Genomic DNA, 15,376 nt, shown 5'->3' with positions numbered 1-15,376 from the left:
ATGCTCTGAACCATGTACTCCATCGTTGACCTGATGAATCTTCTCCTTCTTCAGGGTGGCATGTGCTCCGTCTTCCTCCAGGACACAGAGAAGGTGGTGAGCATCTCCAGTGAACACCTGGAGCCTGTCACCCCAACTAAGAACAACAAGGTAAGGCTTCTTCTCAAAACAACACCCCTTTTGAGCTCACAGGGGTCTGGGGAAACTGGGCAGTGCATAGATGCATGGTTCTTTGGGTTCATAAGGCCCTGGCTGCTCATGGTGTGTTGTCTGTGGTGCTTCTCTCCAGGTGAAGGTGATTCTAGGGGAGGACCGCGAGGCCACGGGGATCCTACTGAGTATCGACGGGGACGACGGCATCGTAAGGATGGAGCTGGATGACCAGCTGAAGATTCTCAACCTCCGCTTCCTTGGCAAGCTGGAGCTCTGAGCCATCACACCCCAACCTCACGCCCTCACTGCAAAGCAGCGTCACTCAAAACAAGCAGAATATGTGCCCCCATGTTCACTATCAAAGATTAAAGTGAGAAATGTTTTTTCATTTAGTCAAATGTGTGGTCTTAGTGAAATCCCATCGGTTTTTAGTGCTCTGTGATTGTAATTTTTGGTCTATTGCTTTACATTTTTGGTTTAGAAACTACCTTTTGGGTGAGAGTATACTATGTCAATAAATGTGAACTGTTTCAATGTGTGGTGTCTTTAAAAACATTGTGTTTTGTATATAGGTAACAATAAGGTGCTTTAAAATACACTTAAAGGGTTTTGTCTTTTTTTTTTATCTCCAAAAGCATGTTTTGCAGAAGAAAAATACTGAAAGAACATAGTGGCTGTATACTAAATGAGTGCCTTAATGTAATCTACCTCAAAGATGTAAGCCCTGCAATTCAACAACTTGCTTATCGTTAGGTTAAGCCAGCAGGCATGGCATGGCAACCCAGTCTGTGGTGAGGGCAGACGTAACACTAGTCACAGGGCTGGTGTGGGCGGTCGTGGTTTATAGGGAAGTAGAAGACGGGGGAGTCATGAGGACAGGGGTGCCAGAGCTGGGTAGGTTGAGGTTCAGTTCCCTGGTCCTCTTCGTGAAGACATCCAAGGGTGAGGTTTTGAGACAGAGGGATCTTCACCTGGACCAACACTTCTCGTCCCTGAGGGAAGTGATGGGTTATTCCATTTACACAGCCACAAATAAACAATGTTTCTCTACAACCAATCTATTTGAAGCATCAACGCTATTGCCGAATTACACCAAAGGCAAACAGACAACACTCAAGTGGTGATAATGTATGGTTTGGTACAGTACTACGGTGATGCTTTAGCTTGTTCACAGATTTGTTTGTGCTCATGCCTATTTCATTGCTGACCTTGTCAAGCCAAACAGTTTGGAATGATGGCACAGACAGACTGGCCCTCAGGCTAGGGATGCTTACCTTTTCATTTATACACTGAATCTGGACACCGGGGTCATCTCCAATGACTGGGGCCAGTGCACGTTTGACTTCATCGCTCTGAACAGATGGCAGAACAATGCAGTAGTAGACTTATTCAGCTGGAATTCCTCAAGTTTCATCCTACTTCCTCATGAAAACGTTTTATGTTAAAAGGTAATTGCTTTTTTTGTCATAAATAGGAATTGTTTGCCATGTTCTCAGGGTTTCTCTTTTCTAATGTTTCAGATCTCAACCAAACAAGTTCACTTAAGTGGTTATATATTATAAGGCACCTACTGAAACCCATGCTGCAAAAATACACGATTATTGAATTACAATGTTTATAGCCTTCATATCCTTATTTGGATGCAGTGTCTGTCTGTACATCCAAATAAGGGTACAGGAAAATCATAGTTTAATTTCTGTAAACCTTAATGCCAATAGCTGTATTTTAATCCTTCCCCAAGGTGATGGGTATTACCTACCTGATAAGACTGGTTACAGGAGGGCTTGATGCCTGCATCCTCTAAGGCTCTGAACAATGGGTGGAGAACAGGTAGCTCAGCCAGAATAAAAATGCAAGCTGTCAACACAGGTTTGACGATGTGTAATGGTGAAACAGGCAGGTTAGATGTGTGAATGTGATCAGTGGGGCTGACCGGTCAATATCGAAGCGCTCGCGTAGTTTCAGACATATTTGGAAGTAACGCAAAGTAGAGTTCATGCCCTCCACACAAGCAGCACAGGAACCATGTTTGATCCATTCATCTTTCCTGTTGGAGAAACACATGCACACTCAGTGACACGCTCTATTATGTTCCTGTAACACATAACCAACATTCTGTTAACCGGAATACAGTAGTAACTAATATTCTGTGGCGACCACTTGACTATTTCCATTCAATCTAACGAAGAAAATAATGCTAAATTGTATAACAGACGGTGGACAGGTAATATTAAAAGATGAAGAATCACATTTGTAAGAAGACCTTAACTGGGTTGGGGTCAATTTGAATTAAAGCCAGTCGATTCAGGAAGTAAACCGACATTCCAATTCAATCGTTTAAAAAAGGGCATATATTTTTAACGACTTCTCCATGACCCGAAAGGAGAAGCTATTTAGGTGATACATTGACCCACGTACTGCCTCTTACCAGAAGAGAAAACTGGAGTGGGTCTTGAGTAGGGATGGCCAAAGTTGAGAGAGTTCAGGGTCCAGCTCCTGAAAGAAAGAGGGATCTCTGCTGAACACATGGATTCTTCATTGTCCTTCGATGGTGACTGTAACCGGAGACGAGTTTTACCTTGAGGTCAGAGTGGAATATTGGCCAGCAGCGACAACATGTATGAGCTTTCAAAGGCCTAGGTAAAAAAATAAAAAAAAAATGCTGATATGAATTGGCATTCTCATTCAGTTTATTAAGATCAGTCAAAATGTTTTATTCTGACGGGGAATAACAAATCAGTTGATATATATATAATTAATTTTAATGTACCAGTCACACATTTCCCCTTTAAGATTAAATAAATAAATAATAATACCACAGTCCATGGATGGTCCAGTTCTGGATGTTTGGAGGTATTCTGCATTGAGATGAATTCTTTAGACCCTGTGCAGAGTTAGATTGAGTTAGAATAACAGGAATGGGTGATGTGCTATGGAGAAGTGGTTAAACTCACCAAACAAAAGCTCCCAGGCCACTGCAGAGTCAACTTCAAACACTGCCATGTACAGAACCTGGGAGAGATGGAATGATTCTGTATCCTAATGCCCAAGACTATTTAATATTTCAACATAACAATACGTCACACTCAAGTATACTTGTCCAAAAAGATAATAGTCAAAAATCGACTTGCAATATAAAAGCAGTTTTAAATTGAAAAGTCTACATTACACCATTGGATTGGAGTATTTACAATGCAAGATCCTTATCTTACTTTTCCGGAGGGCCTACTGTCCAGTGGTCAGACTCCAGGGTGAGGGTAAGGACAGTGAGCAAGGCCACCATGAGCAGCCCTGACATATTTACTCTATTCTAGGAGTGAGTGACATAAAACATATGTTGGCTACAATTGTTTGTGGGAAAAAGTCTGAAATATGTTGCTCTCGTAAACATTAAAGAAACCGCAAATGTGTCTATTCATAGGAACGTCATTGTAAATGACGCGCTAACAACTTGTGTTCGACGCCAGTTGAGCGTCGAAGAGGCATCGTACAATTCACATGGGCATTCCTTACTGTCGAGTCTACACTTTGCTACTTCTTATCTTCGTTATCACCTCTAACTACAAACAAGGACAGCTAGAGACATACATGTATGCCTATAAACGTCACATTTACAAAAACCCTATGGTACAACTATAACAACTATGAGACTTTAATACATCTGTTATGAGACTTACCAGAGACAGTGATCATGTGCGACTGATCAATACTGACAGTTCTCTGCAAATGTGGGGGAAAAAGAAGCTAAACCAGGTGTTTGTCTGTTTTCATGATCACAGCTGGGGAGAGGTGAGACAACATACTCAGTTCCCCTTTCTGAGGACCTCAACCCAGAAATTAAACCAAGACTGTCTGGCTTTGAGACTTTTAAATAATATTATTCACACAACTGGAAGATGTACAGTGTGCCCTGAAAGCAAGTGAATCAATTAGAATGATGCAAATACAGGATTGATATCACCTACACTACCATTCAAAAGTTTGGGGTCACTTGTCGTCCTTGTTTTTTAAAGAAAAGCACATTCTTCTTTATGCTAGTTGAGTATCTGCAGCATCAGCATTTGTGGGTTCGATTACAGGGTCAAAATGGCTAAAAACAAAGAACTTTCTTCTGAAACTCCTCATTCTATTCTTGTTCTGAGAAATGAAGGCTATTCCATGTGAGAAATTGCCAATAAACTGAAGATCTCGTACAACGCTGTGTACTACTCCCTTCACAGAACAGCGCAAACTGGCTCTAACCAGAATAGAAAGAGGAGTAGGAGGCCCCTGTGCACAACTGAACAAGAGGACGAGTACGTTAGAGTGTCTAGTTTGAGAAACAGACACCTTATAAGTTCTCAAGTTCTCTTCATTAAATAGTACCTGCAAAAAAACAGTCTCAACGTCAACAGTGAAGAGGTGACTCCGGGATGCTGGCCTTCTTGGCAGGGTTCCTCTATCCAGTGTCTGTGTTCTTTTGCCCATCTTAATCTTTTATTTTTATTGGCCAGTCTGAGATATGGCTTTTTCTTCTTTGCAACTCTGTATGCCTTTGTAGATATTACATAAAACATCTGCAGTTTCCAGGTACAATAGTCATTTACAACATTAACAATGACTACACTGTATTTCCGATCAATTTGATGTTATTTTAATAGACAAAAATGTTGCTTTTCTTTCAAAAACAAGGACATTTGCGAGTGACCCCAAACCGTTGAATGGTAGTGTAAGTATAAACTGTCAATGAGAAGCGTACATCTTCCATATAAAGAATTTCACTTAAATTCAAAATAAACATATTTATATTTAGCGTGTGAGGACAGAAATCAGTATGAACAACGGCAACCAAAGAAGTAATTTTAGACCTTGGGAGTGAAGGCTTGAGCACTTCCATAGTTTGGCTCCTATTCAGAATTGCTGCAATACAGTATGTGACTGTACCCAGCAAGAGTACAAACTCCACCATGAATCACCTACTGGTAAAAAAACAATTTTTCCTAAATGTTCTGTCATCTGAATCATATAAAGATTCATAATATTATTAGTAGAACCTTGGATCTTAATTGGAAAGGGAAGTACAGTTGGACTAACCTTTGTACCAACTTTTTTAATGTGGAGAGTAGAATGCAAAATGAGTTGTGCAATCTGTCTTCCTGATTACCTGTTGCTAAGTATTAGATGGAGTAAATAATTCCAGTATGCGTGGGGGATAAATTAGACGGACCTTGGCCTCAATTAACCTGTTGCAGGCCTTGTCTCAACTCCGGTGGTCGACTGATAGTGAGGCCAGCATATAAGGTGCTTTAGATAGTAAAACAAAATGGCTGGTCCCAGGAGATTCTGATGTCATTCTACAGAAATGTAAATAATTTAGATGATCTCTCTGTAAGGTCGTATTGGACTCATATTTTCATTCAGATTAAATTTGTATTTAAAAACAACTTGGTCTTATTGTTCTTTTAAAATATCTAGTTTACAAGCTCCTACTGAGAGGTCATATCATTTTAATTATATCCCTCTCACTTCTAGGTGAGGTGGAAAAATGCGATGGTATATTAGTCTTGTCTATTTCTATTGATTCACATTTCCTCTATCGGTCCTTTATGATTTCTCTAAGCAAACTGTGCCGTGTCCACATATAGCTTACACATACGTACAGGGTAGCCTAGTGGTTAGAGCGTTGGGATCTTCAAGGGACAGAACCCAAGTCAACAGAAGTATACAAAATGGTCTTCAATGAAATTAGAAGGTTTTGCCTGTGATAGTAAAAAGTAGCAAGAGAATGTTTACGTGATACAAAGACCAATAGATTAAAAACTTGAAAAGAGATGACTTTCTTTCAGAACACAAGTACCCAGTGATGAAATAGTCCTGTTGTAATGAATAAACACAATGGGTCAGACCAAGTGGTATGGGTATGGTTTGACCTCTATTTTCAACAGATTATCTAATTGACAATAATGTTTATGTACCGCTATGCACTTGATAGGGTCATTTTATAGAACATCGATAAGTGGTCTGATTTTATATTTCATTAGGAGTGACAGATTATCTGTCAAAGGAAGTTGAATCTCTGCCTTGTTCACAGAGAAGGCCTTTGTGGGTTTTTTTTTTTTGTATTTTAGAGGATGTTGATTTAATCCAGCATATTTGAGGTGACAACACAGCTGTCTTTGAAACTAGCATCACCTTGGATGGAAAGCATGTCTAAGATGCCAAAATGGTATATTCACTCAAAAAGTCTAAAACATACGGAAGAAGGTGATACTACACCAACAAGTATGTGTAATTCCCCCCTGCATGCTGTTAAAATGAAATACAAATGTGTAGTTAAATTTTTTTGTGTATGCAAACCACTTGAACTTTATTTGGTACTCAAAACGTCAAAAACAGTTAGAGGTGGATAATCTCCTCTCCTAACCAAGACTGTACACAATAGCAGATGTTGTCATGATGAAGACGGAGAGGGAAGTAAGAGTAACCCAACGTTTCCCATAGCTATTTCCTCCTATAGGAAACAACAGGCTAGTATCACATCTCTTTAAAAGTGAAAGTAGAAAAACAGGTGTGGAACCCCAAAGGTAAACACCACGCTAATATTCCCATCTAATCCGGATCATCCATTCTCTAAATAACTTCATATACTATTGTTATGTTATTATCAAAAGATTTAATCTACTGGAAACACTATGAAAACAGCATCTAGCCTCAGCCGCTCAGAAAGCATCCGACCCATTTGTTTTTGGACATTTGGAAATTAGGGATGCAGAGGAATGTTTTGTCATAAGCCCTGCATTTTCTATTTAGTTTTCACATCATATGCAGACGCAGGGTAACATGGTCAACATGTGACTGTGGGATCCTTTCAGAAGCTGCCCCGGCTGGCTACCAGAGCCTTCAGCACAACAACCAAACAGATGAAGAACAAGGTGCCAGATCGTCAGAACCTATTCCAGGGGAGCATGACATCATTAGGACACCTGGGTGAGAAACAATCCCAAACGAGGAAAACAAGAGGTATCTAATCAGTGAATTTAGATATTTATTGGCAATCAAATGGGCCAACAATGTCAACCAGATGTGATTTGAGCAACATTGACCTGATTTTGAACTACTGCATGTGTCGTGTTACGAAATTGAGGAATTGCCCGAGGTCCACTGTTGTTGGTCAGCACCTAGAATCTTATCACAGTATTGAACATAGAAAAAGAGCATTACCGGTTTTAAAGGGGCTTGAGGGAATAGTTGTTCCGTCATGGTTTGTAACGCAATTTCATTTGGTTTTATCATCACATATCCCAAAGTTGGCTTTACAATAAAGGCCCCAGTGATTCATGATCATGAATAGGTATTTGATCCCTAACTTTGGTTACAGGCGGACAACGGCTTGCCAGTCCACATCAAGGGAGGGGCCACTGATGTCCTTCTCTACCGGCTAACAATGACCATCACCCTCCGCAGGTACCTGTTACATTCTTCCATCAACGCACTCTGTACATTTGGAGTACTGTGCTGATGGTTTTCTATGCTGCATCGTATATGTTGTAATCAGTGTGTCTTTGTGTTCTTTTTAGGCACTGGATATTCCTTATTCTGGATTCTACGTGCCTGTCAGCCCAAGGGCAAATGAGGAAGCCCTGCGAATGCATGTGTTTGTTTAAATCAATTCCACTTTATGACCTTCTTCTAATGTCATGGGACACTTTATGTACAGAATACAGAAATCTCTCTATTATGCCTCTGTTTCAAGGCAAGCCCTATTTTCCTCTATCAACCCATGTGTCATTTCACTTCAACCTCAATGAAATGATCTATTCCTGCCACCCTGTGTTCAATCAGAGAAATTAGAAGGAACATTTCACACAGAACAAACTTTGAAAAGAACCCAGTGTTGGATTGCCGTGGATGGCAACAGGAGGTGTCACTATTTGAATCTACCGATGTTACTAGATGACATCACATGCATAGATGAATATTAACAATTTACCTTACTGAAATTACTTACTGAAAGTGTACTGATGCTGGAAATATGAAAATCAGTTGCAAAAAAATACTCCAGCCAAATACCAATAGGGTTATTTAATTAAGATTCCATGTACGTGACAAAAAAATGCTGAGATTTGAGAAATACATTTTGGCACACAATTCAAAAGTCATCCAATCAGTCACAAACAGACCCTTTCGTTACTCTGGGTCAAAATGTGGTTTTTCATGGCCTTTTCTTTATTTTTACTATTTTCTACATTGTAGAATGATAGTGAAGACATCAAAACTATGAAATAACACATATGAAATCAAGTAGTAACCATAAAAGTGTTAAACAAATCAAAGCAGCCATCCTTTGCCTTGATGACAGCTTTGCACATGCTTGACATTCTCTCAACCAGCTTCATGAGGTAGTCACCTGGAATGCAATTTCAATTAAAAGTACATTTTTGGAATTTCTTTCCTTCTAAATGCGTTTGAGCCAATTAGTTGTGTTGTGACAAGGTAGGGGGGGAAGATAACCCTATACATAGCCCTATACAGAAGATAACCCTATTTTGTAAAAGACCAAGTCCACATTATGGCAAGAACAGCTCAAATAAGCAAAGAGAAATGACAGTCCATCATTACTTTATGACATTACATTTATGACAACTTTGAATGTTTCTTCAAGTGCAATTGCAAAAACCATCAAGCACTATGATGAAACTGTCTCTCATGAGGACTGCCACAGGAATGGAAAACCCAGAGTTACCTCTGCTGTAGAGGATAAGTTCATTAAAGAGTTACCAGCCTCATAAATTGCAGCCTAAATAAATGCTTCACAGACTTCAAGTAACAGACATATCTCAACATCAACTGTTCAGAGGAGACTGTGTGAATCAGGCCTTCATGGTCAAATTGCTGTAAAGAAACCAATACTAAAGGACACCAATAATAAGAAGAGACTTGCTTGGGCTAAGAAACACGAGCAATGGACAGACTGGTGGAAATTTGTCCTTTGGTCTGGAGTCCAAATTGGAGAAGTTTGGTTCAAACTCCCGTGTCTTTGTGAGACGCGTGTGGGTGAATGGATGATCTCTGCATGTGTATTTCCCACCGTAAAGCATAGAGGAGGAGGTGTTATGGTGTAGGGGTGCTTTGCTGGTGACACTGTCAGTGATTTATTTAGAATTCAAGGCACACTTAACCAGTATGGCTGCCACAGCATTCTGCAGCGATATGCCATCCCATCTGGTTTGGGCTAAGTGGGACTATCATTTGTTTTTCACCAGGACAATGACCCAACACACCTCAAAGCTGTGTAAGGGCTATTTTACCAAGAAGGAGAGTGATGTAGTGCTACATCAGATGATCTGGCCTCCACAATCCCCCGACCTCAACCTAATTGAGATTGTTTGGGATGAGTCGGACCGCAGGGTGAAGGAAAAGCAGCCAACAAGTGCTCAGCATATATGGGAACTACTTCAAGAATGTTGGAAAAGCATTCCAGGTGAAGCTGGTTGAGAGAATGCCAAGAGTGTGCAAAGCTGTCATCAAGGCAAAGGGTGGCTATTTGAAGAATTTCAAATATATTTTGATTTGTTTAACACTTTTTTTTGTTTAATTCTATGTGTTATTTCATAGTTTTGATGTCTCCACTATTATTCTACAATGTAGAAAATAGTAACAATAAAGAAAAACCCTTGAATGAGTAGATGTTCTAAAACGTTTGACCGCTAGTATAGTTCAAAAAATAGTGTAGTTCAAAAAAATGAATTTCAAGTATCTGTTTCCCTTCATAAAAGCTTATTGTCAAAACAAACATATTTTTTTGCTTCTACAATTGTAAGGCGACTTTGTGTCCTTGATTACCACTAAATAAGTCCCATGTATAATTATTATTATTAAATTGCATTTGATTGTATTATATAAAAGCAGTTACTATGTAGTTATAGTAGGTAGGCCTCTAGTACAGTTAGACTTTGGAGCATGATGCCCATATAATCCAGTTTGCTGTAAACAACATATTAGGTTACAGCATATTATTCAGTCATTTAAGGTATTTGGTGTTAGTCATCCAGTTAAAGGAATCAGTAATATTTCCCTGCAGAAGCCTTGTTTTTACCATGGAGGGATGAGTAGACACAAAGTGGGAAACATCTCCATGAACAGTCAGTTGACCCAGTGCAACCACTCTAGCTAGCGCAGGAAGCGAATGCTCATCTTGTGGTCGATGTTCACCTTCTCCAGGGACTGTAAGGAGAAGGAACAGCCAAAGTTAGACTGAATGGAATGGTGGAATTGCTATATTGCTATAAGCAAATGCAGCCACTGAATATGAGAGAGGATGGGCAAAATACTGTCAACGTACAATGTACAGTATGCTGTTTGAGCAATGGCCGACATCATTTTCTATGGGCATGAACTTTGCATGTCTTAGTATTCTGGGTGCCCTGTGCTGCAATGCACCATGTTGATAAGTCAGTCTTAGAGCTCTAGCCGGTGGTACCTTGCGGAACTCCTCAAAGGAGATGGCATCGTCCTTGTCCAGGTCAGCCTCCTGGATGGTGCGGTCGGCGATGCTCTCTAGCTGCTCCTCCGTCACCTGCATCTCCAGCATGGACCGCAGCACCTGTCAATCCCCCTCAGCTGTCAATCACATCCCAAACCCATGGAGAATGGCTTCATTCTATTGTATAGGGCCCTCAAAATTTAAATACCGACTATGAAACCAGTTCAACTGCTTTTTTTCATTCTTCCCCTCTAATCAGGGCCTGATTTAGACCTGGGACAAAAGGTGGGTTCAATACATTTTCAGGTAGAACAGAAAACCAGCAGGCTCCGGACCTCATAGTGTAAGATTTGAATACCTCTGGTATAGGGTGTGGGCATTTCAGCCATAAATTGTAGGGACATACAAGACCTGGTTTACAACAGAGAAACAATTTACATCACTAACTATTAGTGGTATATTGTGTTGCTCACCATACAGAGTATTATTGTCGGTAAAGCTAACAGTTATTACGGACCTGTAGAAGCTCAGCTCTGGAGATTTTTCCATCTTTATCTTGGTCATATAGTTGGAAGGCAACTGAAAGGAAGGAGAAAACCAGGGGGGATCTGATTGAGTTGAATTTGAATGCTAAAATCTATTATGTGAGTCAACCACAACAACAACAAAAATGCCAGAGGGCTCACACTTGAGTTTACTGGTCCTACTGTTGACAGGTTCAGGCATACTGGGATCTTTGGGACGTTTTTTGTCCGCAGGTCGGAAGTGGGCCAGGATCCTCACAAAGGAGTGGAAGTCCACTGTTTCCTGTCTAAGAGTGAGATTATGTTAAGACCAACATCTGCTTGCATTCCAAATGTACAGGATACATGGATATAAAACATTTTAAAAATACGTTTATTGTTGCACAGAATTGACTGAAGTGAAATCAATATTTAGTCTTGTTGATTGTGCAATCTTTTTTTTTAGGAGACCTACAAAAAGCCTGGACTTTTATATTACAGTGAAAATGGACATTAACCTTCACTTTACCATTTAATTGGTGAGGTAATCAAGTCAGCAATTTTACTCAAACCTGTAAGAAATGTTGTTCTATACCCTGGAGAGAAGAACGCCCCAATGATCCGATCCCCGATGGGGTTCATCGCCAACCTATTAATGGCTCCAAAATCCTGTGGGCTTCACAGTAACGGGGATAAAACAAAGACAGGACATTCAGACAAGGACATTCAGACATGAATATCATTATTATGACATGCACGGTTTTAGTCAACACTGGTCAACTCCATAAAGCTGACATGGTACCACCACGTACCGGAGATGGCCTGTCTTTTCCTTGTCCAATGCTTCGAAACGGTCATAAAGTCGAACAATGTGTGCAGGGGTGACTATGTTAAAGAGAAAACAGGAGAACCATCGATTCATGCTATTAGTATTAGTATTGGGCAGGACAGCGGCACACCAAATCATTGAATCAATATATGCAACAAGGCCAGTTCATTGCTCTGGATTGCGTTCAAGCAAACACTCCATGAATTATTCAAGCATTTGTGTTTGTGTAGCATTTGTGTAGCCTAAACGCCAAGTTATTAATTTACCTACAACTTCTCAAAGCCACATGCATATGTCAATATAAGTCTCTGTTCAAAGCTTAGATATTCAATACTGTATTTTGTTGGGTAAGACACATGCGTATTTTGGTCAGACAAAGTTGTGCGCGCAATTTGCCCACCTGTCAAACATAACTCTTATGTTTGCGAAAGCTATTAATAATTTGGACACTTTTCAAAATATCTGCGCTCTAAAACATTTTGGGAAAAAATGCAATAGAAGGAATTGAAAAACTGGGCTCCATATAGCTGTCACAAAAACATTCATAATGAAATCCCGTTATACGCCCACTCTCGAAGATGTGTCCTCGAGTTTGGCATAAACAATGACGTTATTGTACAATCATGACAATCTAAATACAGATTTTCTAGTAGCTTAAACTACAGTCCTACCCGTCCGAGAACTTACAACCCGTTTCTTGCATTAATTCTTCGACGTTTGGAATTTTTGACAGGGTGGAATTTGTCGAGCCCATTTCTACAGAAAAGAAAACAATAACATCTGCTTCACTCGACACACAAATATCACGTCCCAGAACTTCTGATTTTCCTGTTAACTTCCCAACGCCTGTAATTTAGAATTTATACACGACTGTAGCTATGAAATAAACGTTTGTATCCTCGACTAGAGCAAGGGTATATTGAACGTCAATTCAGTCAGTTCACCGCTAATGATAGGCATCATATCTATCCAATCGCTGTTAAACCAAGGGGACCAAATGACCAATGGGGTCGTGATTTATATGTTTTCAAGAACACTAATTCAACCAGATCTGTTCTTACAACATATCTCCAAGATTGATATCGAATTTTATCAACAGTCTGGATTTACTATCCAGAATGGATAGCATTATATATAGCAAAGTGGATCTTTGATTAATATATTTGCATTATGGCTTTATTATCACTAATAGCCTACTGCCAACACTAATCCATTACATAATGGAATCTTTAGCCTAATGATTACAATAGGCTACTAGCCTGTATGCTCCTGAGTAGCTTGACAATCACTATACTGTCCAACACAATGTTACACGCAAATCACGTTGTTACAGTGGTCATTTGACACTAGATGGCACCATCCCTTTCAGATATCAAGGAACCATGCGCTGCTACAGCATAGCAGGACAGTGTGCATTGTGAGTAGTCTTGTTTTAGTATGGGACAGCTCTGAGAGGTTATCAGCTATCAGTTGGAAAGCTGGTTTGTGTGTCATGAGTCAATGAACTGGTCTGCATATTCGGCATGCTGCTTTTCCCAAACCATTCTTAGATAATAGTTCATCTGATTCAAGAATCCACGTCCATTGGAAACTGCTCCTTTTGAATGAACCTGGTGCTATAAAATCCAGATCTTCAATGACGTTTAAAAAATATTTGAGGCAACACGTTTCCACATCAACACAATTATGTGTATTTCTCTTCATCAACAAAAACATACAATTTGTGCATCCTGGATGACACACATTTTTGCTGATAATTTGTCAGCAACGGTTGAAATGTGTTTATAGTACCGGCAACAGTGATGCTTGCCTTGCTCATGTATTTATATAGTTCTAGACTGTTTGAACCCCTCTCTTAGCTGAACTTCACATTTGAACCGTTAAAAGACTTTGTGGGCTAGAAAGATTGCTCCCAACAATAAGAGCATTTTAGTTGGCCTACTCACACCAAATTTCAACACTAATAACAAAGCAAACAATTCAATGCCCCTTTTCTGTCCACAATTGTCCATCGTAAAACAAACATCTCTCCCTTGTAGCTGATTTATTTAGTTCTCAAATTTATTGGGCTGGATAAGCAATGTCACACAATCTCTTACATGAAATAGACATCAAATCCATCCACTCTGCTACTGCGGTCACACCCAGAAAATAGCTAGATATATGAATTCAGGCCACCTTCATTCAACCAAATAGTAGGGTAATAACACAAGGAAATATGAGAGATGTAACCAGGACGACTGACTAGATGCCAAAGGGCTCTATGTCAAAGCAGCCAGCCAGAAAAGACCTCTCAGCCCTCAGGATCAAACTCCTAAGTGCCCAAGAGAGACATTAGCAAGCTGCTCCTCATGTCTTGTTCTATTATTACTTGTTAACATACACCGTATGTGGCGAGTCACACACTCAGGAGCCACAGCACTAACACATACAGGATGGAGCTGGATATTCCTTCCATATTGGAATGTACAGTGTGAGGAAGTAAGAGTGTCAGAGTGGTCCAATCAGTGCTCTCCACTCAACGAGTGAGAGAGCGAGGGCTTTTCTTCTCCTGTCTTGTTCAATTCCTCATTGGTGGCAGAGGTGAACATGCAGGGTGGTTCACTAGATGTTAGCACGCCCACCTCCTCCAGACTAGACACACACACGCACACAGAAGACTCAAATTTAGCACATTGTCGGCTGTCCAGTGTGCTGCTGTATACCGTGCCTCGGATTGAATCCTGGCCTTATACAAATGCTTATTATTATTGTTACAGCCTCTACATTTGGCAGGCTGTTCATTTTGGAGAGCTGGCATTTTTCCCAGATAACATCTCATTTGTCACCACTTAAAGTTTTGTTTATCTTAATGGACACCAGTAACTCAGAGCCCCCATACATTTTTTCTCCCTACGAGAAGTTGACCCATGTACAATAATACATTGGGAGTATTTCAAATGGCCAAAGGCGTGAGTTGCATTCAGCACAAATTTGCAGGATCGAGAAAAGTTCTGTAGACCTGGTAGTGGTACAGTAAACTGAGCAGTCTGGACTCTTGACATGCGTTGTTCTGTGCCAATAGTCTTTCAGCACCAAAGATAAAGTATTTATAGATTCCTTCACAATGTTTATTCTATGATAGGAGATTATTCCATGTTTATCTTTCATTTATGTTCTATATTTCTTGTTTCCTATAATCCACACCTTTTCCATCTCACTTTCTGATACCAGCCAGAAAAGTGAAACTATCTAGGCTCCTAGGTTTTGTTTCATGACATGTGCCTTTCTAGTAGTCGCTCATGGGGAACTTTGTTTGGCCATTTTTTGCATTTAACCTTCAAAAGCATTAAGACGAATGGCTCTTTAATGCCCCTGACAACAGAAGGCAATGAATAACCAACAAGACAGGCTTTGATTGGAACCTGTCTCTCCAAAGCAACTACTAAC

The 15,376-nt window shown here is 40.1% G+C and overlaps 3 protein-coding genes and 1 long non-coding RNA gene across 7 annotated transcripts in view; 2 read left to right on the top strand and 2 right to left on the bottom strand.

Moving 5' to 3' along the window:
- Positions 1–691, top strand: part of LOC112265151 (transcription elongation factor SPT5) — a 28,300-nt gene extending 27,609 nt beyond the window's left edge. For both annotated transcript variants that reach the window (XM_024442223.2, XM_024442222.2), the window contains 2 exons: positions 55–150; positions 290–691. In XM_024442223.2, coding sequence (XP_024297991.1) covers positions 55–150; positions 290–430 — 237 coding nt within the window. In that variant the 3' untranslated portion in view covers positions 431–691. The remainder of the gene's footprint in view (positions 1–54; positions 151–289) is intronic.
- A 119-nt stretch (positions 692–810) lies between these two features.
- On the bottom strand, positions 811–3,901 carry LOC112265152 (ribonuclease T2). 2 transcript variants are annotated; one of them, XM_024442225.2, is made up of 10 exons: positions 3,831–3,901; positions 3,366–3,458; positions 3,108–3,165; positions 2,970–3,037; positions 2,732–2,789; positions 2,582–2,649; positions 2,087–2,200; positions 1,913–1,961; positions 1,428–1,505; positions 811–1,145 (listed from the first exon to the last, which is right to left on the bottom strand). In XM_024442225.2, the coding sequence occupies exons 2-10, from the start codon at positions 3,449–3,451 to the stop codon at positions 963–965; spliced, it is 762 nt and encodes a 253-aa protein (XP_024297993.2). In that variant the 5' UTR covers positions 3,452–3,458; positions 3,831–3,901; the 3' UTR covers positions 811–962. The 2 variants fall into 2 exon arrangements, with proteins under 2 accessions (XP_024297993.2, XP_024297992.2); XM_024442224.2 differs by having other exon boundaries at positions 3,366–3,463; positions 3,831–3,880.
- A 3,065-nt stretch (positions 3,902–6,966) lies between these two features.
- On the top strand, positions 6,967–8,395 carry LOC112265948. Its single transcript, XR_002955860.2, has 3 exons — positions 6,967–7,152; positions 7,511–7,596; positions 7,710–8,395. It is a non-coding gene; the product is annotated as an uncharacterized LOC112265948 (long non-coding RNA).
- Positions 8,396–9,763: 1,368 nt separating this feature from the next.
- LOC112265150 (calcineurin B homologous protein 2) lies at positions 9,764–12,921 on the bottom strand. Of its 2 annotated transcripts, XM_024442220.2 has the most exons (7): positions 12,635–12,920; positions 11,931–12,003; positions 11,714–11,794; positions 11,302–11,426; positions 11,133–11,194; positions 10,613–10,735; positions 9,764–10,356 (listed from the first exon to the last, which is right to left on the bottom strand). In XM_024442220.2, the coding sequence occupies exons 1-7, from the start codon at positions 12,699–12,701 to the stop codon at positions 10,303–10,305; spliced, it is 585 nt and encodes a 194-aa protein (XP_024297988.1). In that variant the 5' UTR covers positions 12,702–12,920; the 3' UTR covers positions 9,764–10,302. The 2 variants fall into 2 exon arrangements, with proteins under 2 accessions (XP_024297988.1, XP_024297989.1); XM_024442221.2 differs by lacking the exon at positions 11,931–12,003 and having other exon boundaries at positions 12,619–12,921.
- Between the last annotated feature and the right edge of the window lie 2,455 nt (positions 12,922–15,376).

This window comes from Oncorhynchus tshawytscha, linkage group LG13, assembly GCF_018296145.1.
Source record: "Oncorhynchus tshawytscha isolate Ot180627B linkage group LG13, Otsh_v2.0, whole genome shotgun sequence".
Classification (NCBI taxonomy): Eukaryota; Metazoa; Chordata; class Actinopteri; order Salmoniformes; family Salmonidae; genus Oncorhynchus; species Oncorhynchus tshawytscha.
Note: the sequence above shows the minus strand (reverse complement) of the source record. Positions and strands in the feature narration are given on the sequence as shown.